This window comes from Hipposideros armiger, unplaced genomic scaffold (genome assembly GCF_001890085.2).
Source record: "Hipposideros armiger isolate ML-2016 unplaced genomic scaffold, ASM189008v1 scaffold_132, whole genome shotgun sequence".
Taxonomy (NCBI): domain Eukaryota; kingdom Metazoa; phylum Chordata; class Mammalia; order Chiroptera; family Hipposideridae; genus Hipposideros; species Hipposideros armiger.
This window is the reverse complement of record NW_017731482.1, coordinates 1503429-1526913: the sequence shown is the minus strand read 5'-3', so window position 1 is coordinate 1526913 and position 23485 is coordinate 1503429. Positions and strand designations below refer to the sequence as shown.

Sequence of the window (23485 nt, the reverse complement as noted above, 5' to 3'; positions counted from 1 at the left end):
AAAAGGTGGAAACCCACATGTGCATCAATAGATGAATGGATAAACAAAACATGGTACATACATGCAATGGAATACAATCAGCCACAAAGACGAATGAAATTCTGATACATGCTACAACATGGATGGATCTTGAAAATAGTGTGCTAAGTGAAATAAGCCAGATGCAGAAGGACAAATGTCTGATTCCATTTATATGAGCTACCTGGAACAGGCAAATTCACAGAGACAGAAGGCAAATTAGAGGCTCCCAGGGGCTGGGGGGAGGAAGAACGGGGGAGTTACTGTTTAGTAGACCAGTTTACGTTGGAGATGATGAAAACATTTTGAGTATAGATAGTGGTGATGGGTACACAGCATTGTGAATGTAATTAATGCCACTGAATTATACACTTAAAATGATAAAAGATTGTTATGTGTATTTTATCACAATTGAAAAAAAGCTGTTAACAAATTTGAGAAGGACATTCCTAGGCCAGAGGAGAGTTTACAATACTGGGCAGCACTCAGGCCCCAAGTGCACACCAAATTCAACTCACTGTTCTGCTTGAGAGCAGCCTCACTTGGTGGGGTTGGGGAAGGGAACCCAATGGACCTTGGATCTAACAGCTCCTTGGTTTCCTCTCCCATTGGGATTCCCAATCATCCCCTCATCATCTTAGCACCATGGCATTTACTGCTTTTCACCCTGACTACTGCAGGAAGCACACATTACTATACTATACACTTATGTCTCATTTAACATTCATTACACCTTGTGATTTAAGGATTATCAACCCATTTTTTTGGATAAGGACCTTGATGCACCAAAGGTCACCCAGTTAGTACATGGCTGAGAGTTGGTCACCACTAATGAGTGCCCGTCGCCAGGCCCCAATCTTCTTCCACACACCTGCCTCACCCCTCAACTCTTTCCTGGTATGGTTTGGGAGTGATGACATGCACTGGTCTGGGAGCTCTGGGGCCTGAGCCCTAGTCGAGGCTGTGCTACTGTGTGATCTTAGGCAAATCACCTTCCTTAGCAGAGCTTTTGTTTTCTCATCTGTAGGATGGCACTGCTAACCTGTCTGCTCAGCCCACTCACGGAAGAGTTGTGAGATCTCAAAGGATGAAAATATGCTTTATAAATGGTTCATATTAAATTGTGTCAGTTATTTGAAGCTTTAGCTTGATCAGTTACCAATATGTGGCATCATCACTGATCATCAGGAAAAACTTTCTCCGCCATCACACAGTTAACTACTCAGTTAACTGTTCCCTCGTGTAAGAGGCCAGCCACTTGGCTCGACTCAGGTTCCAAGGTTTTGCCTGGCTACCAGCTGGGGTTTTCTAGCAAACTTCTGGGAGAGAAAGCCAGCTCTAGGAATAAGGGAGCCTCTTGAGTTTACATAACTTTCTGAGCCATGGAACCAGAGCGAGAATGTGTTGATTCTGGCTGCTGATGGTGCAGCCAGATGGGGCAGGAGGAGTTGGCTCGAAGCTTACAAACAACACACTGTTTCTGTAGGGAAGAGTGTGGTTGCCGTTTGCTTTCTCTACTGTCCTGGGCTCTCTTCTTGCTTTTCCCTCATTAATGTCTTGACTGTTTAACTCCATACCCCCAGTTCTGATGACAAGCCCTTGAATCCAACTTAAGGGGCCTTGACACCTTACTGTCCGAATCAGTTTCTATCTTGTTCATCCCACCTCCAAAATCTTGAGCCTGTCCCCTCCTCTCATTCCTGCAGCCCCTGTCCTAGTTAGGTACACCACTGCCTTTTATTTTACCTGAGGTACTACAACTGCCCTTTACTGATCTCCCTGCCTCTGGTCTGGTGAGGAACAATCCATCTACACAAGATACCTGAGTTCCTTAACTTCAGACAACTCCCCATTCTTGCCACTCAAGGCTTCTATGTCCTGCCTTCTGCCACCTCTCCTGTCACAGCCTCTACTCCAGCCACACTAATCATACTTATCTCCCAGTTCTCAGATTGACTTCCAAGCCTCCTGGGCTTCTGCATGCTGTCCCTCTACTTGCAATGTATTTCCCTTCCTTCTCCACCTCCTCTGTGATGATGCTTCAAAGCTCAACTTGAATGCCACCTCTATTGTGAAAGTTTCTCTGACCTGTTTGCAGAGAAGTTTGGTTGTCCTCTTTGCCTTTGCATAACGTGGTCCCTCCAATGGTCTCTAGACTGTGAGCTCTTGTGAAGGGCCTCAGTATGTATTTATCTCTGTCTCCAAAGTCCACTGGAAGCTTGGCACAGAAGGGGTGCTCAAGTTTGCTTAATCAGCAAATAAGTGCTCATCACAGCAGGTTTAAAAGAATACACCACCAAGAAGACATGCCCAGCTCCCATCATGCCTTTGGCCTGAGTCCTCTCAATCTCAAGATTCTCCTCTTACTATTAAATGTCTACCCCAAAATTTGCCTACCTTCTTCTTTCAGGAACTTTTCTCCTTGGGCATTTTTCAGTGTGTGCATGTGTATGTGACAGAACGGCCTTTGGTTTGACCCAAACGTGCTCCTTCTGGCTCTGTAGCAATCCTTAGTTCAAAGGGCCCAGGGGTCTTGTTTATTCCCTTCCTGAGTTTATAGTACGGATATCTAGTCTTCACAAGGACATTGTTATGGCCAGCACATAGTAGTAGGTGCTCATTAAAGATATGTTGTGTGACATATGAATGGCTTCTCTGAGGTGTAGTGGAACGCTCAGTAGACAGAGATGCCACCCCCTCCTAGCTGTAGCTGTGGACAACACATTTCACATTCCTGAGCTTCAGTTTCCTTGTCTTTAAATTGGAGATAAAGGATAAAGGAGATGTAAGTACCTAACACAAAGCTGAATGAACATTTCATTCATTCTGTCTCCATCCATCAGGCCTGAAGACGCCTCATCTCCCTGATCATCCTCCTCTTGCTCTTTTAAGTCCAGTATCTGGACCAACTTGACCTCTGCCCAGGATCCCTATACTGTCCAGGAGACAGCATGAAAACAACCTAGGTTTGAATTCTGACACTGCCACTTCTGAGCTGTATGAATTGGAACCTGTTTGGCTACCCGTAAAAGGAATTTACCTCATAGGGTTGCTGTGAGGGTTAAATGAGATGTATGTAAAGTGAATTAGGTGATGCCCAAAATTTGATGACTATTACGATTTGCCTGGGGAACAAAAGTGGCTGATGTGTGTCCCTGAAAACCACGCATGTGATCATGCTGCCCCCCTGTGGACAAAGGGCACACAGCCCAGCAAAAGGACCTCCAAAGGGCTTGGTGGGAGAGCTACCACACACAAGGCACTTTTCTTCTCTGCTAGGGAGCTCATGCTTCACCCTGAAATACTTAGTGAACGTCTAAAGGAGAACCTCTCAGAATTAATGTGCTTGTTAGAGTACAGATCACTTCTTACTCAGTAGGTCTGAGCTGGGGACAAAATCTTTAACAAGCTTCCAGATGATACTGATGCTACCGGTCCACAGACCACTCTGAGTAAAGGCCTTAAGTATAATATGGGAGTGACATGACAGGAACTTTTTATGAAGTGCCTCCCCTGTGCCAGATACTGAGAGAGCCAGTTAACTGACATTAACTTACGTAGTAAAGACCCTGTGGGTGGGTACTAATGATCTTTTCAGATGGGGAAACTACAGCACAAAGAAAGTACGTAGCTATCTCCTACAATCTGCAAGAGCAGGGCCTTGGGTTCTAATTTAGGCAGCCTGGCCTAAAAGCCTTCTAGGAAGAGGACTCCAACAGTGTGTAGAGGATGACCAAGGGAGGGGCTTCGGCAGGGAACCAGCAAGGGTATGGAAGTGACCTAGCTGAAATGAGGCCTCAGCTAGGGCAGGAGCTAAAAGAGGGGACACAGAAAAGAGAATGGACAGGGTTTGGTGGTAGACTAGATGTGAGTGTAAGAGAGGTAGCTGTCTAGAAAGCTCTGACTGTCTGGTTTGGGCAACTGGAGCAATCGTGGTACCATTTACTGAGCTAGGAAACGTGGGAAGAACAAGTTAGTTTTAGGGGGAAGATGAATTCAGTTTTAGGAATGGTCAACATGAGTAGCTGTTGGTCATCTGGGAGAGATATGAGGAGGTAGATGGACCTAAGTGTCTAGAGCTCTGGAGATGATCTGGGCTGGGGACAAAGTTTGGGTGTTGGCAGATGCAAGGCCATAAGGGTCTGAGGTCACGTGGACAGTACACAGGCTGTCCTGTTCTGGGCCAAAGCTGACACAACAAATAATTTGAAGAGATGGGACTGGAATCTCGCTGGCTACAGTGGGGGTTGGCTCTGTTCATTCCACTGGGCATTCTGGATCTGGGGAGAAGGCAGAGCATATGATGCTGGTGGGCTGCAGGAAAGGGGTTTCTGGGGCTCTATGGCGACTAAATCCAACAAACTCAGCAGAAATATGGACAACTCATAGAGAAAGTCTAGATTGATAAAGGTTGGGAGATATTTATTTTCTTTCACAAGGTCATAAATAACAAAGAAACAAAGTAGGTCCCAGACTCCGGACCGTGCAGCAGGACAGGGATAGGAAGTTGTCGGGTGGAAAGGTGGAGGGGGCTACGCATCACCTAAGACAGTCACAGAAAAGATGGGCTGCAGGAGACTGCCCCTCCCTGCCCTTGGAAATGTCGTGCCTGGGCAGCAGGGGGAGGCCGCAGTGCTGTGATGAGGCAGCCGGAATACGGCAAAGACGGAGGATGCTGGGCTGTACTGCTTTCTATGAAGAGTGACATGGAAACCACAAATGGCAAAGATAAGCTGTGGGTCTAGAAGAGGCAAGCGGGCACTCTGCACACCTCCAGGGACCAGTTATGAAAATGGTTAAATTTGATTCTTAAAAACAACTCCACAGGCTTCAACCTGTGGCTTTGTGCATGGGCTGTACTTAACCTGGGTTGCTCTGTGGCAGGTAAGGGCTCAAGAGGCCCCTGGAGCAGCCTGGCCTCAGCCCAGGGCAGGTGCCCAGACATGTGGGAGCGGGACAGTGGGCTCTCCCCAGATGGGAGGCCATGTGCTTGGACTGGCTGGACCTGATTTTCAGGCTAATTTCTTGTGATGCTATCCACCACCCCTCCTTATACCTAAGGATTGGATCCTGGACTCTGTAAGTCTTCCAAGCCTGGAAGAGTAAGACTGGGATAAAAAGGTACCTGACTGGTGTTTTATTTGAAAGGGAAAAATAAGGACTACCCTGTGCATGGTCCCTCCCCTGAGGGAGGGAGGACCATGCAAGAACAATTTCAAGGAATGGAGGTCCCTGAGCCTGGGGGGGGACATTTGGACCAGGTGCACTGCCTAATGCCAGGAATCGGGGCCCAGGGTGGAAGTTCTGATGGAGACTTCACCCTAGGTAAGGCAGGGAGAACAGGCAGGGGCTCCCCCTGAACAGGGAATGGGGAGGAGCCGGGGAGCTTTGGACTAGGGAGGCCGATGTCATGGTCACAGGCCCTGGAAAACAATGCTTTTGGCAGGAACACATGGAGGGGCTTATACATCTGGGGGTGCCCGTCTATAGGGAGCCGGTGTCACATGGTCGGGCAGGATGGTGAGGAGGAGACAGCGGCATCACAGTGGCCTCTGGTGCGATGTATTTACAACAGAGCTCAATGCTGAGGGAGGGACGGACAGCAGGTCACTAACAGCCAGGAAACACACTGTGAAGAGTGGAAAGAGAAGGGAAACCAATGTGACCATCATTCACTTTCCCCCTGCTCACCCCGTCTCCTCCAGGAAGCCCTCCTTAATGACCGCCAAGGCCCGTGCAGATCTGAGGTGGCTCCCACAGCCCCATCGAGAGTTAGACACAGGGTCTGCTCTCTGTACTGATTTAACCAAAGCTCCAAAGAGTCCAGGGGCACCTGACACTGCTTAGTAAGAGAAATTAAGTCTTTACTGTTGATTCCTGAGATCCATCAATGGTCAGTTGCCTGAGGGTTGGTTCAGCGTAAGGGAGTCATTTGTGTGGCTCACTGTGCCAGGCTTCTGTCATTCCCACTGCCTACCCTGCCCTGTCACCCTCACCTCCCAGGCCCTACCTAGCAATCCGAGTTCTCTAATGCAGAAGCTATTTGTTTTTCTTCACCATTTCTTCTTTAAACTTCCTGAGGGTGGGGAACAGGTTCCCTTGGGCCCTCACCAAAATCAGATAAGAGACTTTCTAACTGGCAGGCGTGACTCTTCATCAAGTTTGTGGGCTCTCTAAGGATTAGGGGCCTTCTATACAGATGCTAGTCTCCTGCGGTGGGGCCAAGACCATGTGGTTTGGGTCACCATGCCCCTCTCTCTTCCTCCTCATCCTCAAAAAGCCCACCTGTGTGTCCCTAATCAGATGGATAGCATTCTGGGATGAGAGGCATCCTTTTTTCCTCTAGACTGGTGGTTCTCAACTGGGAGTGATTTTGCCTCCTTTGAGACATTTGGTAAAATCTAGAGACATTTTTGTCTGTAAGTGTGTGGGGGTGCTACTGGCTTCTAGTGTGTAGAGGCCAGGGATGTTGTTAAACATCCTACAATGCACAAGGCAGCTCCCACCACAAAGGATTACCCACTTTGAATGTCAGTAGTGCTGAGGTTGAAATCCCTGCTCTGAATCTCTACAGCCTCTATGGCGGCCCAGCCTTCCTCAGCAGCAGGGCAGAAGAAGGCGGACGGAAGTTCTCTAAGAGCCTGGAAACAGACTGGTTCCCGTTTCAGCCTCCTCAGAGAAGGGCCACCTCAAGAAGTGCACACTGCAGCGGGGAGCTAGGGGACGAGGCACAATTTGATTTCAGCTCAGCAACACCCACTGGACCAGAGCACAGAGAAACAACCGACAATGGTGCTGTAGAAACACACACGCTGGGCTGTGTTGAGGAGGAAGAAGGAAGGCATGGTGACCCAAAACAGGCAGGGTGAAGGCAGACATATTTACAGCCTTGCAACTATCTTCTTGTTGGAGCTGGCTAACACTGCGGGGCTTTTACTTCCTTACCACTGGAATCCACTGATGGACTCTGCAAACCTGTGCCTGATCAGGAAAGTGGCAACAGCTTCAGCTACCTGGAAAAGAGAGAGGTTCCAGGTCATATGCAGGTTAGTTAGCAGTAGGGCTCAGCCTTGGAGGTCCTGTGGGCTTCTGTTGGAAGGTTAGGCTCTTAGTGGACTCAAGGGTCCTACAGGTCTTGGGAGCTTGCAAATCAAAAGGACCCGGGTCCTAGCAGGACTAGGAGACTCTTCCCTACCATCCCTGCCAGGGAGACCTACTGAGAAGTCAAGGAAGGATGTGAAGGCTTATTTATCCCCATAGAGTTAACAAAGTACCTTTTTCTTACAGGGGGAACACGTTTTAATTCCTGTTACTATAGTTTAGGGAGCAGTTACTACCCCAATTATTCCTTTTCCCATCTGGGTTTTGGGGGTAATGGAGAAGTAGAGCTTCAGATCTTAATTGTAGGGCCTTGGGATGAAATAGCAGGGTGTCACTAGCTCCTCAGCCCATATACAGAAAGCCAAGACCACAGGCAGCTGCCAGGGAGAGGTTTGGGGAGCTGGTGGAGTTGCATCTGTGTAGGCCCCACAGGCTGACTCACAGGCTTGTTCTATCTTCTGTGCGTCTCCAGGTTACTTCCTCTCACAGTTGTTCTCAAAACTCTGCCATCAAGCACTGGACTCACCTTGTCTGGGGCATCCTCATGGACTGCGTGACCACACTGAGGTAGGACCTGCATCTGGAACTTCCCTGGAGAGGAAACAAACCCAGGTGACCTCAGGGACTAAAAACGGGCCACTCCTTACCACCTCTGCAGCTGCACAGGACACTCTAGGAACCTCCTCTTGCCTCCCCCAATACTCTGGACCCAGTTACCAAGTCTTTGAGGAAGATAGTAATACTTGTAATTGTAACCTTGGGTAAATCATTTTCCCTTCACTTTTTCCTTCTGCAACTACTTAGTGTGCCTTTCCTATGGGCCAGACACATAGGAAGAAACAGTTTCTGTTTTCAGGGGATTATAGTCTAGTGGGGGAGCAAAACACAAGAACCAACATTTGAATGCAGCATGTAGTTCCTATGATTAAACTGAGCACATGAAACTGGAAGAACATAGGAAAGGGGGTTTCACAATCAAATAGGGATCCAGGAAGGCGTCCCATGCAGAAAGAACAGGGGTGAAATGTTATTTGTTCCTGGGATAAAAAGTTTGGCATGGTACTTTTGAGAATTAATAATGAAGCTGAACAGGTAAGCAGGGTCCATACCATTAAGGGTTCTGTAAGCTATGTTAAGGATTTTGAAATTTATTATGACAGTAATAAGTTACCATGTGAGTACCTAACTATGCGCCAGACACTGAGCTAAGCACTTACTCATACTGTCTTGTGGAACACTGCAAGCTCACAACTAATGTGACAGCTATTAAGAGTGAACAGTGATGACCAATAAAGCAAAATCTATAAGCAGGCTAATCAATTTGGGGCCCCAAGTTCCCACAGGTAGAGAGCAGACTCTCAGAGCCTCAGTGTTTCATTTACAAAATAAGGGAGTAAGCTCTGAAAGTCCTTCTGGTCATCACATTCTGTGATTCTTACCCCAGTTACACAATGATTTGAAATTTTTTCAAACTACTCTTCTATCCATTTTTAAAGTTCATTCTCAAATCTACCCTATACAATTAAGCAGGACAAATACTGAAACTCTTTTGAGATGATGAAACTAAGGCTGTGATTAGTGATGTGATTTGCCCAAGGCGGTTTAATTAACACAGGAACTAAGCCCATTCCATTCAGTAAGGCCCAGCTCATGCCCCTCTTCTTGCCGTAAGCTGCCCGGTGCTCAAGGCTATGCCCCACTCCCTCGTATCTCCTAATGTTCCAAACAGAGCAGTCTGTGCCCCTCTTGGATTGTAAGCTTATATTTTATATGCCATTGGTGCTTGCCTCCCCAGGAATGTGTCATTTCTGTAAGAAGAGGGACTAGTATCATTTCTTGCTCTATATTTCTAATATGGCCCAACACAGGGCTAGACATTGAACAAGTGCTTGCAAGTCTTGGATGAATGAATAATTGAAAGAACGACCAGATAAAACTTACCACTCCAACCACCCCGGGCCTAATGACTAGGATGTATTTTTCATTCCTCTGTAGGAGAATGGGTCTAAGGAATCAAGGGGAACTCCCGCATACTAAAACACTAAGTCCAGTACACATAAAATGACATGATCATGGATGATCCTCACAATTATTCTGTGAGGTGGGCATATTTCCAATCCCTTAAATTCAGAGGGTTTGAACCTTACAGATGAGAATCTTAAGTTCAGAGAACATAAATTATTCACCCAAGTTGCACCATGAGTAAGTGTTGCGTTTCCAGGATTCTATACCTAATTCAGCTGGTTTAAACACAATGCTGGGAAGGTGGTGACTAGGAATCTGTGCCAACTTAGCCATTCTCTTTGTTTTATGGGATGTCCCTCATCCCAGCCATTTACTCTATACTCATGGGGATACTTTGAAAGAGAAGGTGGTCTTGGCATAATCTTTACTGGGGAAACAGGAGGGCATCTAATGAGGAATCATGAGTGCTTCCTGGACATAATGAAGCCATCATTGGTCAGACTCTTACTTCACTCGTGTTTTCTCACTTAAACCTCACACAATTGTATTGAGCTGTATCATCTCCATTTTATAGATGAAACACTCAGGGTTAAAGAAGTTAGCAATTCACTCAGGTCACAAAACCAGTAACAGTGGATTTAAACCCAGGCCTACCTAATTCCAAGGCTGATGATCTACTCTAGTTCCAAATGCTATTCCAGTCCAGATTAACTACTTTCAGACAGTATTCAGGGCCATGTTTCATTCTTCTCTCTGCCCAGCATCAAGCATAGGTCTTACACAGAAAGAGTGCTTAGGAAAGGTTTGCCTAAATTGAATTTAAGGAAAGGTGTCTAAGCTCAGAATTACCAACAACAGTGCCATGAAAATCACACAGTCCCAGCCCATGGTCCTGCTCCAGGCTTTAGGACACTGCGTAGTTGGAGGAAGGGAAGGGTATAAAAGCCTGGGGCCAGAGTTTGATAAATCATTCAGGAGCCTCTGCACAACTGCTGTGTGGGGATATAACCCCTTTCTCTGTGGAGAGCTTCAAGACAGCTAACAAAACAGTTTGAGGGGCCCATGAAATATCCAAGTGGACATGTCCCAGCAGGTTTGATACATGGGCCAGGTCTGGAGCTCAGGAGAGAGGTATGGGTTGGACATTAAGCTTTGGGATTTACCAGGGAATAAATAGAAGTCATTTGATTGCCCTCAGAAAAGAAGGAAGGTCAAGAACAGAATCTGCTTAAGCCTGAAATGTTGGCCTTAAAGTGGGCATCTCTTCTTCCCATAGCCCAAAAGTTGCCAATGCCAATTGACTTCACCTACACCAAGCCTTTCGTCCATACTAAAGCAAGAACTCCACGAAGTTGGTCCCACTGCCTCCATTGTCATCTGGCCAACATACCTGGACCTGAGCACAACATATTACTTTCCTACTCGTTATGCCTCACAGAGCCTGTGAGGCTGCCATCAATTTTCTCATGCTATAGACTGAGAAAACTATAGCTAAGGCAGGTTAAGTACTTGCCCAGTTCAAAAAATCAGTGGGCAAGAAGCAGTACTTAAATCCAGTTTTCCAAACCTCACAGTTCTTGCTTTTACCACCTCACCATGCTGTCTTCTAAACAGAGTTTACACTTTTTTGTATCTAGATTATCTCGGACCTTTCCTTTTCCTAAGACTTCAAACAATAAAAATACTGATCAGTATTCAGAATATTTCCTTTCACAATATTATATACCTATAGAGTACTTTACTGTTTCTAATGCCCTCTTCAAAGACATTGCCTCATTTTAGTCCTTACAACTCTGAGACACAAATGGAAGTATAATTCTCATTTTTAGAAGGGGAAAAAAAAAATTGAAGCTCAGAAAAGGGAAGTACTTGCCCATAATCATATAGTGGGGTCAGAAGCAGAGGTAAATGCCAAATTTGGGTCTAACTCTAATGCTCATGCTCTCTCCATTGCACCTCATCATCTCAGAACATTAATTTCCACATGACTCTGGCTCCTTTCTGTGCCCTTAGAGTAGGATCTAGGGACATAATTTCTCGATGTCTTACCTTGCATTTGGCCAATAGTCAGATCTTTATCCAATCTATCGACACCTAGAGCAAAATAAAAGAATCCATAAGCATCTTACTAGAAAAGGCCGTGTAAAATAGGTTTTGCTGTTCAAGTATGAAATAAAAATTGTTACAAAGTTGTAAACACGATGACATTCTTAATTCATGTTAATGGTAATCCTAACTCCCTGAGGGTATAGTCTCAACACATGAAGTTTTCCAGGCAATAACTATACTCATTTAAACTGGTTTCTGAAAACAGAGTTTTATTTCCCTTATACTCAGAATATTCTTACACCACTCCAGGAGAAGGGCTTGGGCTTGACCAGGTACAGAGGCCAGGCCAGAATCAGGTCACCCAGGTGGATGCTTATGGTTCGTTAGGTTTAGGGCTTTGGTGTAGGGAGGAAAAAGGGCATAAATGAGTGAGGATGGTACTTCACCTTGGAAGTCACTACCCATTTGATAAGTAGTTACATATAACAAGGACATATTCAGATGACAATATACCCACATTGCTATGGACTGAATTGTGTCCTCCCCAAAATTCATACGTTGAAGCCCTAACCTACAATGTGACCATATCTGGTGATATAGGAGTAATTAGGTTAAATAAGGAAGTATTTAAGGTTAAATGGGGTCATTGGGTAAGGCCCTCATATGACAGGATTAGTGTCCTTATTAGAATAAACCAGAGAACTTGCTCTTGCTCTCTCTCTGCCATGTAAGGACACAGTGAGAAGGAGATTGTTTGCAAGCCAGTAAGAAAGCTCTCACCAGAACTCGACCATGCTGGTACCCTGATCTCAGACTTTCAGCCTCCAGAACTGTGAGAAAATAAATTTGTTGTTTAAGCCACCCAGTCTATGGTATTTTGTTATGGTAGCCCGAGCTTACTAATGCATGCACATACACACTTACCAGCCAAGAGCAGCAACTTAGGAATAGGACAACTAAGAAAGAGATTGGATAAGCCTCGGAACCATCCATCCCAGTATTTTTCTGTTTTTGCCAGTTCAATTCTCCAAGTGTATGGATGGTCTTTCTTGGTCTGGAGGAATAAGAGCAAGTTCTGAGTCTCTGAGTGCAACCCCTGGAGGAACAGGATAAAAACTAGGTCCCTGGGGAAAGGAAAGGGAGGGAAGCTAGCACTTATTAAGTGCCTACAATGTCCCAGACATTTTAATATACATTTAATCCTTATAACAGCATTGTGATGTGACACTGTTGTTATTTCCATGTTTAGATAAATAAAAGTTTATTTTTACTTGTATTAGTTTCAGTGAACTTAGGAAATTTTCTTAAGATCACAAAGCTAGTAAATGGTAGAGCCAAGACTGAGTTTCTTTTATACCTATTTGGCAAAAACAACACACCATCAAAAGGATAACTACAAGAAAACACTGTAGTATGAAAAAAATGCTTAAAATATTAAGTGAAAGAAGCAGAGTACAACATGTCATCTAAGTTAGGATTAATACTGGGAAAATGCAGTATATTTTGGGAAAGAACTGGAAGAGAAAACAGAAAATACAATGATTTGTTGGTAGAGATTTTTTCCCCTATATTTTGATTTATGATAATGATATAATATTTCTGCAATAGTAACTTAAAAAAGGAAATCTGACACAAATACGACAAAAATTTCAGTATCTGTTAAGTCTCAATATAAAGTAGATGGATGGGCAGGGTATGCAATCATCCAATGCAAACTGAACAAATAAATGATTCTCTATACTTTTCTGCATCATTGAAAATTTGAAATATTATAACTGAAATAAATAATTGGAATACCGCATCAACCACAATATGAAAATCTAGAAGTGAACACGAGACAACAACATATTGTTAAAGATCACTGGATGGTTAAGATGTGCATACTACCCAAAGCAATCTACAAATTCAACACAATCCCTATCAAAATTCCAATGGCATTTTTTTCAAAAATAGAAAAATTAATCTTAAAATTCATATGGAATTTCAAGGGACCCTGAACAGCCCAAACGATTTTGAAAAAGAAAAAAATTGAAGAACTTACACTCCCTGATTTCAAAACATACTTACAAAGCTACAGTAATCAAAACAGCATAGTACTGGTATAAAGACAGACAAATATACCAATGGAATAAACTCGAGAGCCCAGAAATAAACCCTCACATATATGGTCAAACGATCTTTGATAAGGGTGCCAAGACCACTCAATGGAGAACGAACAGTCTTTTCAACAAATGGTACTGGAACACTGACTATCCATATGCAAAAGAATTGTTACATCCCCAATCTCGTACCATACATAAAAATGAATTCAAAGTGGATCATAGACCTAAATGTATGAGCTTAAAAGTAGAAAACGCTTAGAAGAAAATATAGTCATAAATCTTTCTGAGCCTGGGCTAGGCAAAGCCTTCTTAGATACGACACCAAAATTGCAAGCAACAAAACGAAAACCAGATAAATTGAATTTCATCAAAATCAAACTTTTGCACTTCCAAGAACACTATCAAGAATGTGAAAAGATAAGCCACAGAACAGGAGAAAATATTTGTAAATCAGGGACTTGTATCTAGAATATATAGAGAACACTTACAACTCAACGATAAAAAGAAAAATAACCCTATTTAAAAACGGGCAAAGAGGGCCGGCCGAGTGGTGCGATGGTTAAGAACTGGCTTGGGATGCCAGAGGTCCCCGGTTCGGATCCCACATATGAGGGCCAGTGACACTGCCCTCTACAGCTAAGATGCTGAACAACAGCTCAACCTGGAGCTGGGCTGCCATGAGTCGCCAGCGACGGCATAGGCTGCAGCCCCTGTGGCAGTGGGTTGCCATGGGCTACTGTATGTAGCCAGCGTGAGCGGCCAGCAGCCGCCGTGAGCGGCCGTCCAGAAGCCGGCGACTGATCTGCCTCGCCCGGGAAGAGCACAATGATGGTGACAACTTGGGCCAGTGAAGCAACGTCCTCCACAACTAGACTGAGAAACAAAACGACAGCAACTTGTATGTTCCCCTTCCCCCAATTCCCCAGCACTGTTCCCATTCCCCCAATTCCCCAATTAAAAAAAAAATCTTTAAAAAAAGAAAATGTAAATCAAAACCACAATGAGATACCACTTCATACCTACTAGGATGGCTATAATAAAAAAGAGAGACAATAACAAGTGCTGACAAGGATGCAGAAAAACCAGATCCTCATACACTGCTGGTCGGAATATAAAATAGTGCAGGAATTTTGGAAAACAGTCTGGCTGGCTGTTCCTCAAATGATTAAACATTGAGTTACCTACCATCCAGCAATTCCACTTGTACGTGTATACCCAAGAGAAACAAAAACCTACGTCCACACAAAACTTGTATACAAATGTTTGCACCAGCATTATTCATAATAGGCAAAAAGTGGGAATAGCCCAAATGTCCATGAACTGATGAGTGGATAAAAAAATGTGGTCTATCCACACAATGGGCAAGATCTTCATCTCTGAGTCTGTTTCTGCACTGTTAACATGAGAGAAAAGATCTCCCTTCACCTTTCAGAGTGTTGGGGCGGGGGAGGGAGCAAATTGATCAGGCATTATTTATATTTTGTGAACTCCAAAGATGTACAAAGTGTTATTCACTGATCTTAACCTTCCATCGGGAGCAACTGATCTCACAGATTCACTGCACACAAAGATGCTGCTATGGAATACATCTTTACTGTAGTAAGTCACAAACACAACTGGCGATAGGTTATGGTACAGGGGGAAGATACGGAAGCGCTGAGACATGATACTTAAATTAACTGTTAGATATTTGAAAATTTGTGTGCAATGAATCTGTGAGATCAGTTGCGCCCAACAGAGGGTTAAGGATGACAAGAAGATCCTCATTAAATTAAAAATACTGTTTAAAAACTGTACTCTTCTCCTTGCTAACAGTAACATCTCCAAATGCAAAGGAATATGTGGCATACACCAAGTCCATTATCTGCCATTAGTTAGATTTTATAATCCATCCCAGAAAGTCTGCTGGTCATGCTCACTAATCATTTCCAAGAAAAAAGCAGCCCTTTCCACTAGTATCCTCAAATCAATTGCTCAGCAAGTACTCACAGAACACTTGCTATGCACACAACCCTGAGCTAAATGCTGAGGGAAATTCATATAGAATATCAGATCCTACCTTCAAAGTATACAGGTTATTTTTGTTGGGAGATAATTTGTGGGCAATTAGAAGACACTGAATCTGCATTATAGGGATGATTACCAGGAGATTATAGTATCTTTGAATGTGGCTTATGAAAATAAGTTCTATAAGTTAGCTATAACTGCAAAAAACAAAGTGCTAAGTTGGGTTATACAGACTCTCAGTGTAATATTGGAGAGAGACTGACATGAACTGAGGTCAGAAAGCTTCCCCAAGACACCTTGAAAGGTGGGTAAAATCTGGATGGGCTTAGCATAGACAGTTATGAAATGGGATTTTCCTCCTGAGATGAACTACAGGAACAGAAGTACAGAGGCGAGAAAGAGCCTGATGAGAGAGCAGTCTACTTAAGGGTAGGGTATACACTATGAGTTTTGTTTCCAGTCTGTCAGTGCTATCAACAAGTGCTTTACATCTTATAGCTGACCTAAGTATCTTTGTGCCCCTAAAATGTCTAACGATAGACAAAAAAAAACAATGTCACCTCCCTTTCCCCATCCCCACACACTCTGAACCATTTCCTGCCTCCTTCCAAGAATGGGCAGACCTCTACCTACCTCCATGTCATCTTCCTTTTTCCTCTTGTTTACTGACTCACTTCCTTCTTCATCTTCTTCTTCTTCCTCTATGATTCCTTCCACTATAGATTTTGAGCCTTCTGGACTTGTAATTCCTTCACACCTAGGATTTTTAAAAAAGTGCTATCACATACTTCTATTCCATATACAAATATCTCAGAGATTCTGATACTTACGGCCTTTAATAATCAAATGTTAGTTAAAACTTAAAATGCTCCTGGGAGGAGGATGTGGAAAATGTGCATTTTTAAATGTACAAAAGTAAACCAGGGCTGTGGAAGGTCATGGCCAATATATTACGGTACTCCGAGGGTCCAGTTCTTGCATACATACTGAACCATGGAAGGGAGTAACCATTTCCTGAGGCATGGTGACAAGAGTTTTACTGGTGTTATCTTATACAATCCTCATTACAGTCCTATACAGTAGCCCTGAAGAGTTAAAAAAAAGAAAAATGGTTCAGGACACCTAGCTCATGAGTGGGTGAAGCTGGGAGGCAAATCCAGGCCCAATTAACGCCGAAGTATAGTGCTTTTTTACTGTACCCTGCTTACAGCAGAACAAGGCTCAAACAGAATGGTAAAAGGCCCCCACTTTTCAATTAGCTGATAGAAACTGACAGTTTACATAACCATGCCAGCTGAATCTTGGAGATTAGAACATCTGGTCCAACCGATTACTGTTATTTTTCCTCTAAAAAACAATATCTCTTTATTATGTAATTAGGTAGAAAAATTATTATTATATGAACAGCTGGTACCATAATTCCTTTTAGAGAGAACTTATTGGAAAAAATACACTGACAAGTGCTAAAGGTAAAAATCCCAAGGGCCTGGGTAGCAGCTAGTGCCAAGGTCTGCTCTGCATGGTAGAGAAGAATTTGTTATTCTGCCCTTGAAAGGGAGAGAAAAAAGGGAGAAGAGGAAAGAGAACAAGCAACATAAAAAGACACTAGGATAAACTGAAGGTCAGTGAATTCCAGTGGTGGATTTTTAAGAATGGTAACATCTCTTCCTCTACCAAACCTCCTGTGAAGTGTATGTTCATAAATGTTTTGTTAAGTGGGGATTTTCTATGGAACTTGAGGTACCAAGTTCCACATCTAGGCTGAAGAATCATAACAAAGAAACAACATGTGCTTTGGGTTTCTACAGCTATGGATTGGGAGTTCAAGAGAATTTCAACCAGATCAAAAAGGGCAGAAAGGTTCCAGGTGATATCTATGTGACAATTAAAACACATATACTCTTATATATACAGTTTTACATATTAAGAGAAAATACCACTTAAGTGTACAAATTAAGTAAAATTTAAAACTCAATGAACTACCTGCATATAAGCCATGTAACTTCCTTATAAAATGCTTTACCACTGCTTAGACAAGTCAGATCTCAAAATATTTAGGCATTGAAAAATGGGCAATTTCACAGTTTATTCAAGGCCTCTGCATTGTGTCTGCCAGATATTACTACTCAGATTGTAATATAGGCCTTGGAGTCAAATACATAGAAGTTTGAATCTGAGCTCTGTCATTCATTAGCTGTGTGATCCTGGGAAAATCAATTTACCTTTCTGAACTTCCATATCTTCACCTATAAAACAATACTCATCTTAAAGAGCTAAGAATTAAATGAGATAGTGCAAATGAATTAATGAATCCAGGTAAGGATCATCAGTGACTATCAACATTCAAAAAAAGAGACAACCAGACATTAAGTGCTTCCTGATGACATTAAACAAATTAAAAACAAAGTAACAACAAACCAACCTGAACTTGATCAAATCTGTAGACCTAACAATTTACAGACAATACATGGAACAAAGAAACATGTTAAATTACACCTTGAGGGGGCCGGCCGAGTGGCGTGATGGTTAAGAACTGGCTTGGGATGCCAGAGGGCCCTGGTTCGGATCCCACATATGAGGGCCAGTGACACTGCCCTCCACAGCTAAGATGCTGAACAACAGCTCAACCTGGAGCTGGGCTGCTGTGAGTCGCCAGCGACAGCATAGGCTGCAGCCCCTGCTGCAGTGGGTTGCCATGGGCTACCGTGCCAGCAGCCAGCGTGAGCGGCTGTCCAGAAGCCGGCGACTGATCTGCCTCGCCCGGGAAGAGCGCAATAATGGTGCCAACTTGGGCCAGTGAAGCAACGTCCTCCACAACTAGACTGAAGAACAAAACGACAGCAACTTGTCTGTTCCCCTTCCCCCAATTCCCCAGCACTATTCCCATTTCCCCAATAAAAATCTTTAAAAAAAATAATAATAAATTACAGCTTGAGTAATCAATCAGCAAATTCAGATTGTGGGAAATTCTACAGGGCAAACAAGGTTTCCTCAACACGTAAATTGCAAGGAAAAAAAATTGAGAGAGGTAGAAGTGGAACCTATAGAAAGCATACTGAAATCTTACAGAGGAAATTGTGCTTGTCTGGAATTTGTTTCAAAATACAGTAAAACCTTGGATTGCGAGTAACATGGTTTGCAACTGTTCTGCAAGACGAGCAAACATTTCTAATACATTTTAACTTGGTAAATGAGCGATGTCTTGCAATACGAGTAGTTTGTTTCTGAAACAAATTTGCTCACAAACCAAGGTATTACTGTATTGTGCTTAGGGGAAATAAATAGGGGCACAGATGAAACAAGACTGGTCGTGAGTTGAAAATGGGCAATGAGTACATTGGGGTTCATTGTGTTATTCTACTTTTATATGTTTGAAAATCTTCTATAATACAAGGTTGTAAAAAAATGTGATAGTATATATAAAATACGCTGTACAGTGCCTGGCAAATAGCAGACATTCAAAAATGTCATTATCATTTTCATCAACTCTTGTGCTACCTGTCTGTTCCATTGGGCAACATTTTCTCTATTCACCTAAAGTTTATTTTGTGACTACACAGCAATCTAGGACTCATGTAATCCTATCCAGGAAGATCTGCTGGGCCAAATAATCTTAGCTCACCCTTAGAATCTGGCTTTTGCTCAGGCTATGCTAAAGTTTTTATCTTATAATTTCCTCACAGTCAGGTTTGGCTTAGAAGAAGACTGTTACTAGAATGAAACCATACGGTCAGCACTAGAGTGGACACTTAATTTTTAATGTCCATTCTCTGGGATTCCTCACCTTTAACACCCAGACTTGTGCTCATAAAGTAATCCAGTATTATATAGAAGACACTATTTGGTCTTGGGATTTCCTCAAAAAAGAAAAAGAAAAAAGGAAAGAAAATCTATACAACTATCCCGACTGAACTCACTTATAAAAATTATCTAAAATAATGAAGGCAAGGATGGTATGTGACAAAAAAGCAATCTGTAAGTCCTTCACTATGCTTCAGTCTCTAACTAGCCCAGCAAGGAAAAATAAGACCTACTGTTTGACTTGGCCAACCATTGAGACACGGGCAGACTCCAAATTTCGAATTTGGCCACTCTTCACACTAGAAGAGAAAAGTGAGAAGAGAGAGAGGTTATTCAGTATCCATCTTATCATGTCACTAGGGTCAAATGAATAATTCTGCAGATTCCGTGGGACCTATTAAAAATTATGGTTACCAATGTAGCGTATACGAGATTACCACTACTTCCCACTTGGTTATTATGGCTATAACCTAAGTAGTAAAAATTAAGTAAAGACATTGAAGCCATTTCAGTTCTGCAAATATTTACCAAGGATACTATGTGTTAGGACTGTGCTTGAGAAGCACATAATTCAGTGGGGAGAAAGGAACACAAACATAATTTTAATAGGGGGAGTGTGACAGAATAGAATAGGCAGGCAGGGGCTAGCTCCTAAAGGGCCTTACGTGCCATGATATAGAGCTCAGGAGCTAAGACTCTACCTTAATAGATTAGGTTTCCCAGAATTGTCTACGTAAGTATGCCTAAAGGCTAAGCAAAACGACTGCATGTTCCGTAGGGAACTGGCAACACCACCTGAAGCAGGTCTCCAGAGCACGTTTCTTTAAATCTCATTTTTCAGCTTAAAAAATCAGGTAAAAGTGCACCCCCCTTAGATAATGATCGTTTCTTCTTTTAATGATAAACAGAAGCAAATAGAACTACTATTTCCTTTTTATACCACTAATTGAATCTACAGTATCTATAAATCCACCAGTATTTATGACCATATATTCTGCCCTGATGACTTTAGTTTCATATGTGAATTATCTCTGTTCCAGTTCAAAGGCAACCTTGGTCACTGGTTCCCATCCCCTTTTGCTTATGAGGGCCTAGTTTCCTTTAGTTATCCTGTCTCTCTCCTATGTCATTTTTTTTTCTCTACTGGATATTATAAAACATCCTTTAAAAACATTCTCTAGCCTTTGAAAACATTCTCAACCCAACATTCACTAGTAGATACTGCCCCATTTCTCCTCTCCTATACAACAAAACTTAGCGAAAAAGTTCTTGCTTGCTTTCTTTACTTGATCACCTTCCATCCTTTCCTCAACTAATATCCCCATCTTAATAACCGTTTTTATCTCCCACTTATTTTCTGAGATTTTCTTTGCATAGTCACCTCCATCATGCCAATTCTAATGGTCATTTCTTAGCCTTCACCTTCCATGGTCTCTCAGCATTATTTGACACAGATGCTCTGTCCTTCCTTCCAGAAACACTTGCCATACTCTCCTGGCTTTCCTCCTATCTCACCAACTGTGCCTTTTCAGTTTCCTTTGTTGGAGCTTCCTCTTCTTCCCAAGCTCTAAATATTGTGTAGTATCCCAAGGCTCAGCTCTTCGATCCTTTTTCTATCAACATCAAATCCCTATGTGAGTGCATTCAATCTTGCGGCTTTAAGTATTATCTATGCAATCATTATTCTTCAATTTATCTCTAGCTAAACCTCTTCTAACTACAGACGGTTCCTGACCTATGATGGTTCGACTTACCATTCTTCAACTTTACAACGGTGTGAAAGCAAAGCATTCAATAGAAACCATATTTCAAACTTTGAGTGTTGATCTTTGTCCAGGTTAGCAATATGCAGTATTATACTCTCTTGTGATTCTGGACAGCAGTGGCTAGACGCAGCTTCCAGTCAGTCAGCCACACGACCATGAGGGTAAACAACCAATATTCTACAGTGTGTTCATTGTGTTAGGTGATTTTTGCCCAACTGTAAACTAATACAAGTGCTCTCAGCATGTTTAAGGTAGGTCAAGCTAAGCTACAATGTTCGGTAGCTTAGGTGTATTAAATACATTTTCAACTTATGATATTTTCAATTTACAATGGGCTTATCGGGATGTAATCCCATCACAAGTTGAGGAGCATCTGCAGTATATGCAAGTGCCTACTTAACATTTCCACTTAGATGTATAGAAAATAAGCATTTCAACTTATCTAAATTAAAATCCTGATTTCCTGCCCCTTACTTGCTCTTAAATCTACTTCTGTTTCTATAATACCATACACCCAATTGCTTGGGCTAAAAACCTAGAAGTCATCCTTGAGTGCTGCCCTACCCCCAACACCCTATCCATAAGTCAGTCCTATCAGTTCTTCACAATACATTCAAATTTGACCATATTACTTCCTCTGTTGCCATCTATGATTATCATCATTACTCTCCTATATTATAACTGTCTCCTAAGCAATTTCCCACTTCCATTATCACCCCCACTCCCCACTCCTTTCCCTTGTCTGTTTTCCTCAGTGCAGCCAGAGTGCTGGAGCCAAGATGCAAATCCATCTGTCCAGTTTCAAAGCCTAGGCTCCTAATGACTATACCCTACTGCTTCTCATTAGGATGACCAAGAGAACAAAAGTAGGAATTCACTTTATATCTTTACTGAATTAAATAGGTTGGCCTTGTATTTCAACATCTTTTTTTTTTTAATCTGGAATAGCCAAAATGGTCATGAGTCATAAACTCAATTCAGATATTCAGCAGAGTACAAAACAAAATTACCAAATGCTTCCACTATTCTTTCTGATTCTCAGGATCAGCAAGTGGGGTCTAAAAATCAGTGGCTCTCAGGGAACCCAGAACATGTTAACACTCAACAAAGAGAACCCTTATCCTATCCTGCATCTGCCACTAGAATCAAGACTCTAAGAGAAGGCCCTTTAAGAGAGGGTCCACCATGACCCCCAGGCTGGATTGGGTATCTATCTTCTGTATCTACTGTGCTTTATGTATTTACTTGTTGGTATTTTAATAAGAACTAAGCCTGATTCATCCCGATTTTTGTTTGTTTGTTTTTTATTTTATTGGGGAACAGCCATGGTCATTGGTTACACTTTGCTTTCATGCTACAATGGCATAGTTGACACTTTTAACGAGCGCACAGCTCACAGTAGCCCATGCAGGGATCGAACTGGCAACCTTGGTGTTATCAGCAACATGCTCTAACCAACTGAGCTAACGGGTCACCTCATCCCCAGTTCTTACACCAAGTACTGACACATCTTAGGTACTACAAAACAAACAAACAAAAAAAAACACACAAAAAAGTTTACTGAATAAATTTTAAAAGTTATTTGGAATAATTTTCTCACTGGTTGTTACTGGGAAAATAGGCAGGGTACATGAGCTACATGTTGAGCCAGCAGCAAGATGGGGAGAGAGGTCTTTGGCACTTCTGAGAAAATGGTAGCGTGAACACAAGGAGGTAGAAGCGACCTCCCCAAACACACACATCATTCTGGCAAGCCCTATTTGGCATGAGATCCTCTGTTCTAGGAAAACTCCCTTAGGGTATGTTTCCCAGGTCCTTAACTTCCATTTGATATCTCTGTTTCAGTTAATGGACATGTTCTTCCTGACAGGGCAGCCAGCAGTATGCTATATAAAAATACAAAAGAAACAGAACAGCTTCTGCCCTCATGATGCAGGAAGGGAGTTTAGACAGAAATGAAAATTAACAATATAAGCATATCCCTTAAGGGAGGGTTATAAGACTTACGGGGTAAACAGTACAATATAATACAGACTTAAAGGTCTCGAACAATTTTATTGAGGCAGTGATCTGCGTTGTTTGGAGGAGTTAGAGTAAGGGTTCTGGAGAAGGTACTGGAGATAGATTTTGAAGAATAGGTAGGAAGACAGGATACTGAAGATGTTTTATCCCAAGACTGATCCCCTTGGGGAAGGGGCAGTGTTTTACTTGTCTCTGAATTTTCACCCTTTAGCACAAAGCAAGTGTTTAATAAATATTTAATGAAATAATTAATTGAATTAATGAATAAGTTAATGAATAAATTAATGACTGAAAAGCCTGTACTTAAGTCGAAACCATAAACAATTCTGTTTATGAAAACTATTTACTGAAAAGGTTTTTATTTACCCAAAACCCAAATAAAAACTGAAAAAGGAACATACACCGTTCTGTTTCTCTATCATTTTCTCTAGAACACAGAAAGTGAACTTAGAACCATGGAACATAAGAGGTGGAAAAGGCCTTAGGATCTCATTTAGTCCAAGCTCTCACCTTCGAGATGGGAACCACTAGATAGCAGACGATCCACAATTACTAAGATTCTAGGAGGTACTATAGTGTATTAGAAAAAAGTGGATTTTGAACAATTGAGACAAGTCTGAAACATTTAAAAATTTTTTTTTTAAATTCTGCTCT

At 42.4% G+C, this 23485-nt stretch overlaps 1 protein-coding gene across 1 annotated transcript in view; it reads right to left on the bottom strand.

Moving 5' to 3' along the window:
- Positions 1 to 4415: 4415 nt before the first annotated feature.
- PPME1 (protein phosphatase methylesterase 1) overlaps positions 4416 to 23485 on the bottom strand; it is a 65132-nt gene continuing 46062 nt past the window's right edge. Inside the window, exons 7-13 of the mRNA XM_019649326.1 lie at positions 19277 to 19342; positions 15876 to 15999; positions 12058 to 12187; positions 11134 to 11178; positions 7646 to 7710; positions 6964 to 7031; positions 4416 to 5647 (exon numbers count right to left, since the gene is read on the bottom strand). Of these exons, the coding sequence (XP_019504871.1) occupies positions 5629 to 5647; positions 6964 to 7031; positions 7646 to 7710; positions 11134 to 11178; positions 12058 to 12187; positions 15876 to 15999; positions 19277 to 19342 (517 nt within the window). The 3' untranslated portion in view covers positions 4416 to 5628. The remainder of the gene's footprint in view (positions 5648 to 6963; positions 7032 to 7645; positions 7711 to 11133; positions 11179 to 12057; positions 12188 to 15875; positions 16000 to 19276; positions 19343 to 23485) is intronic.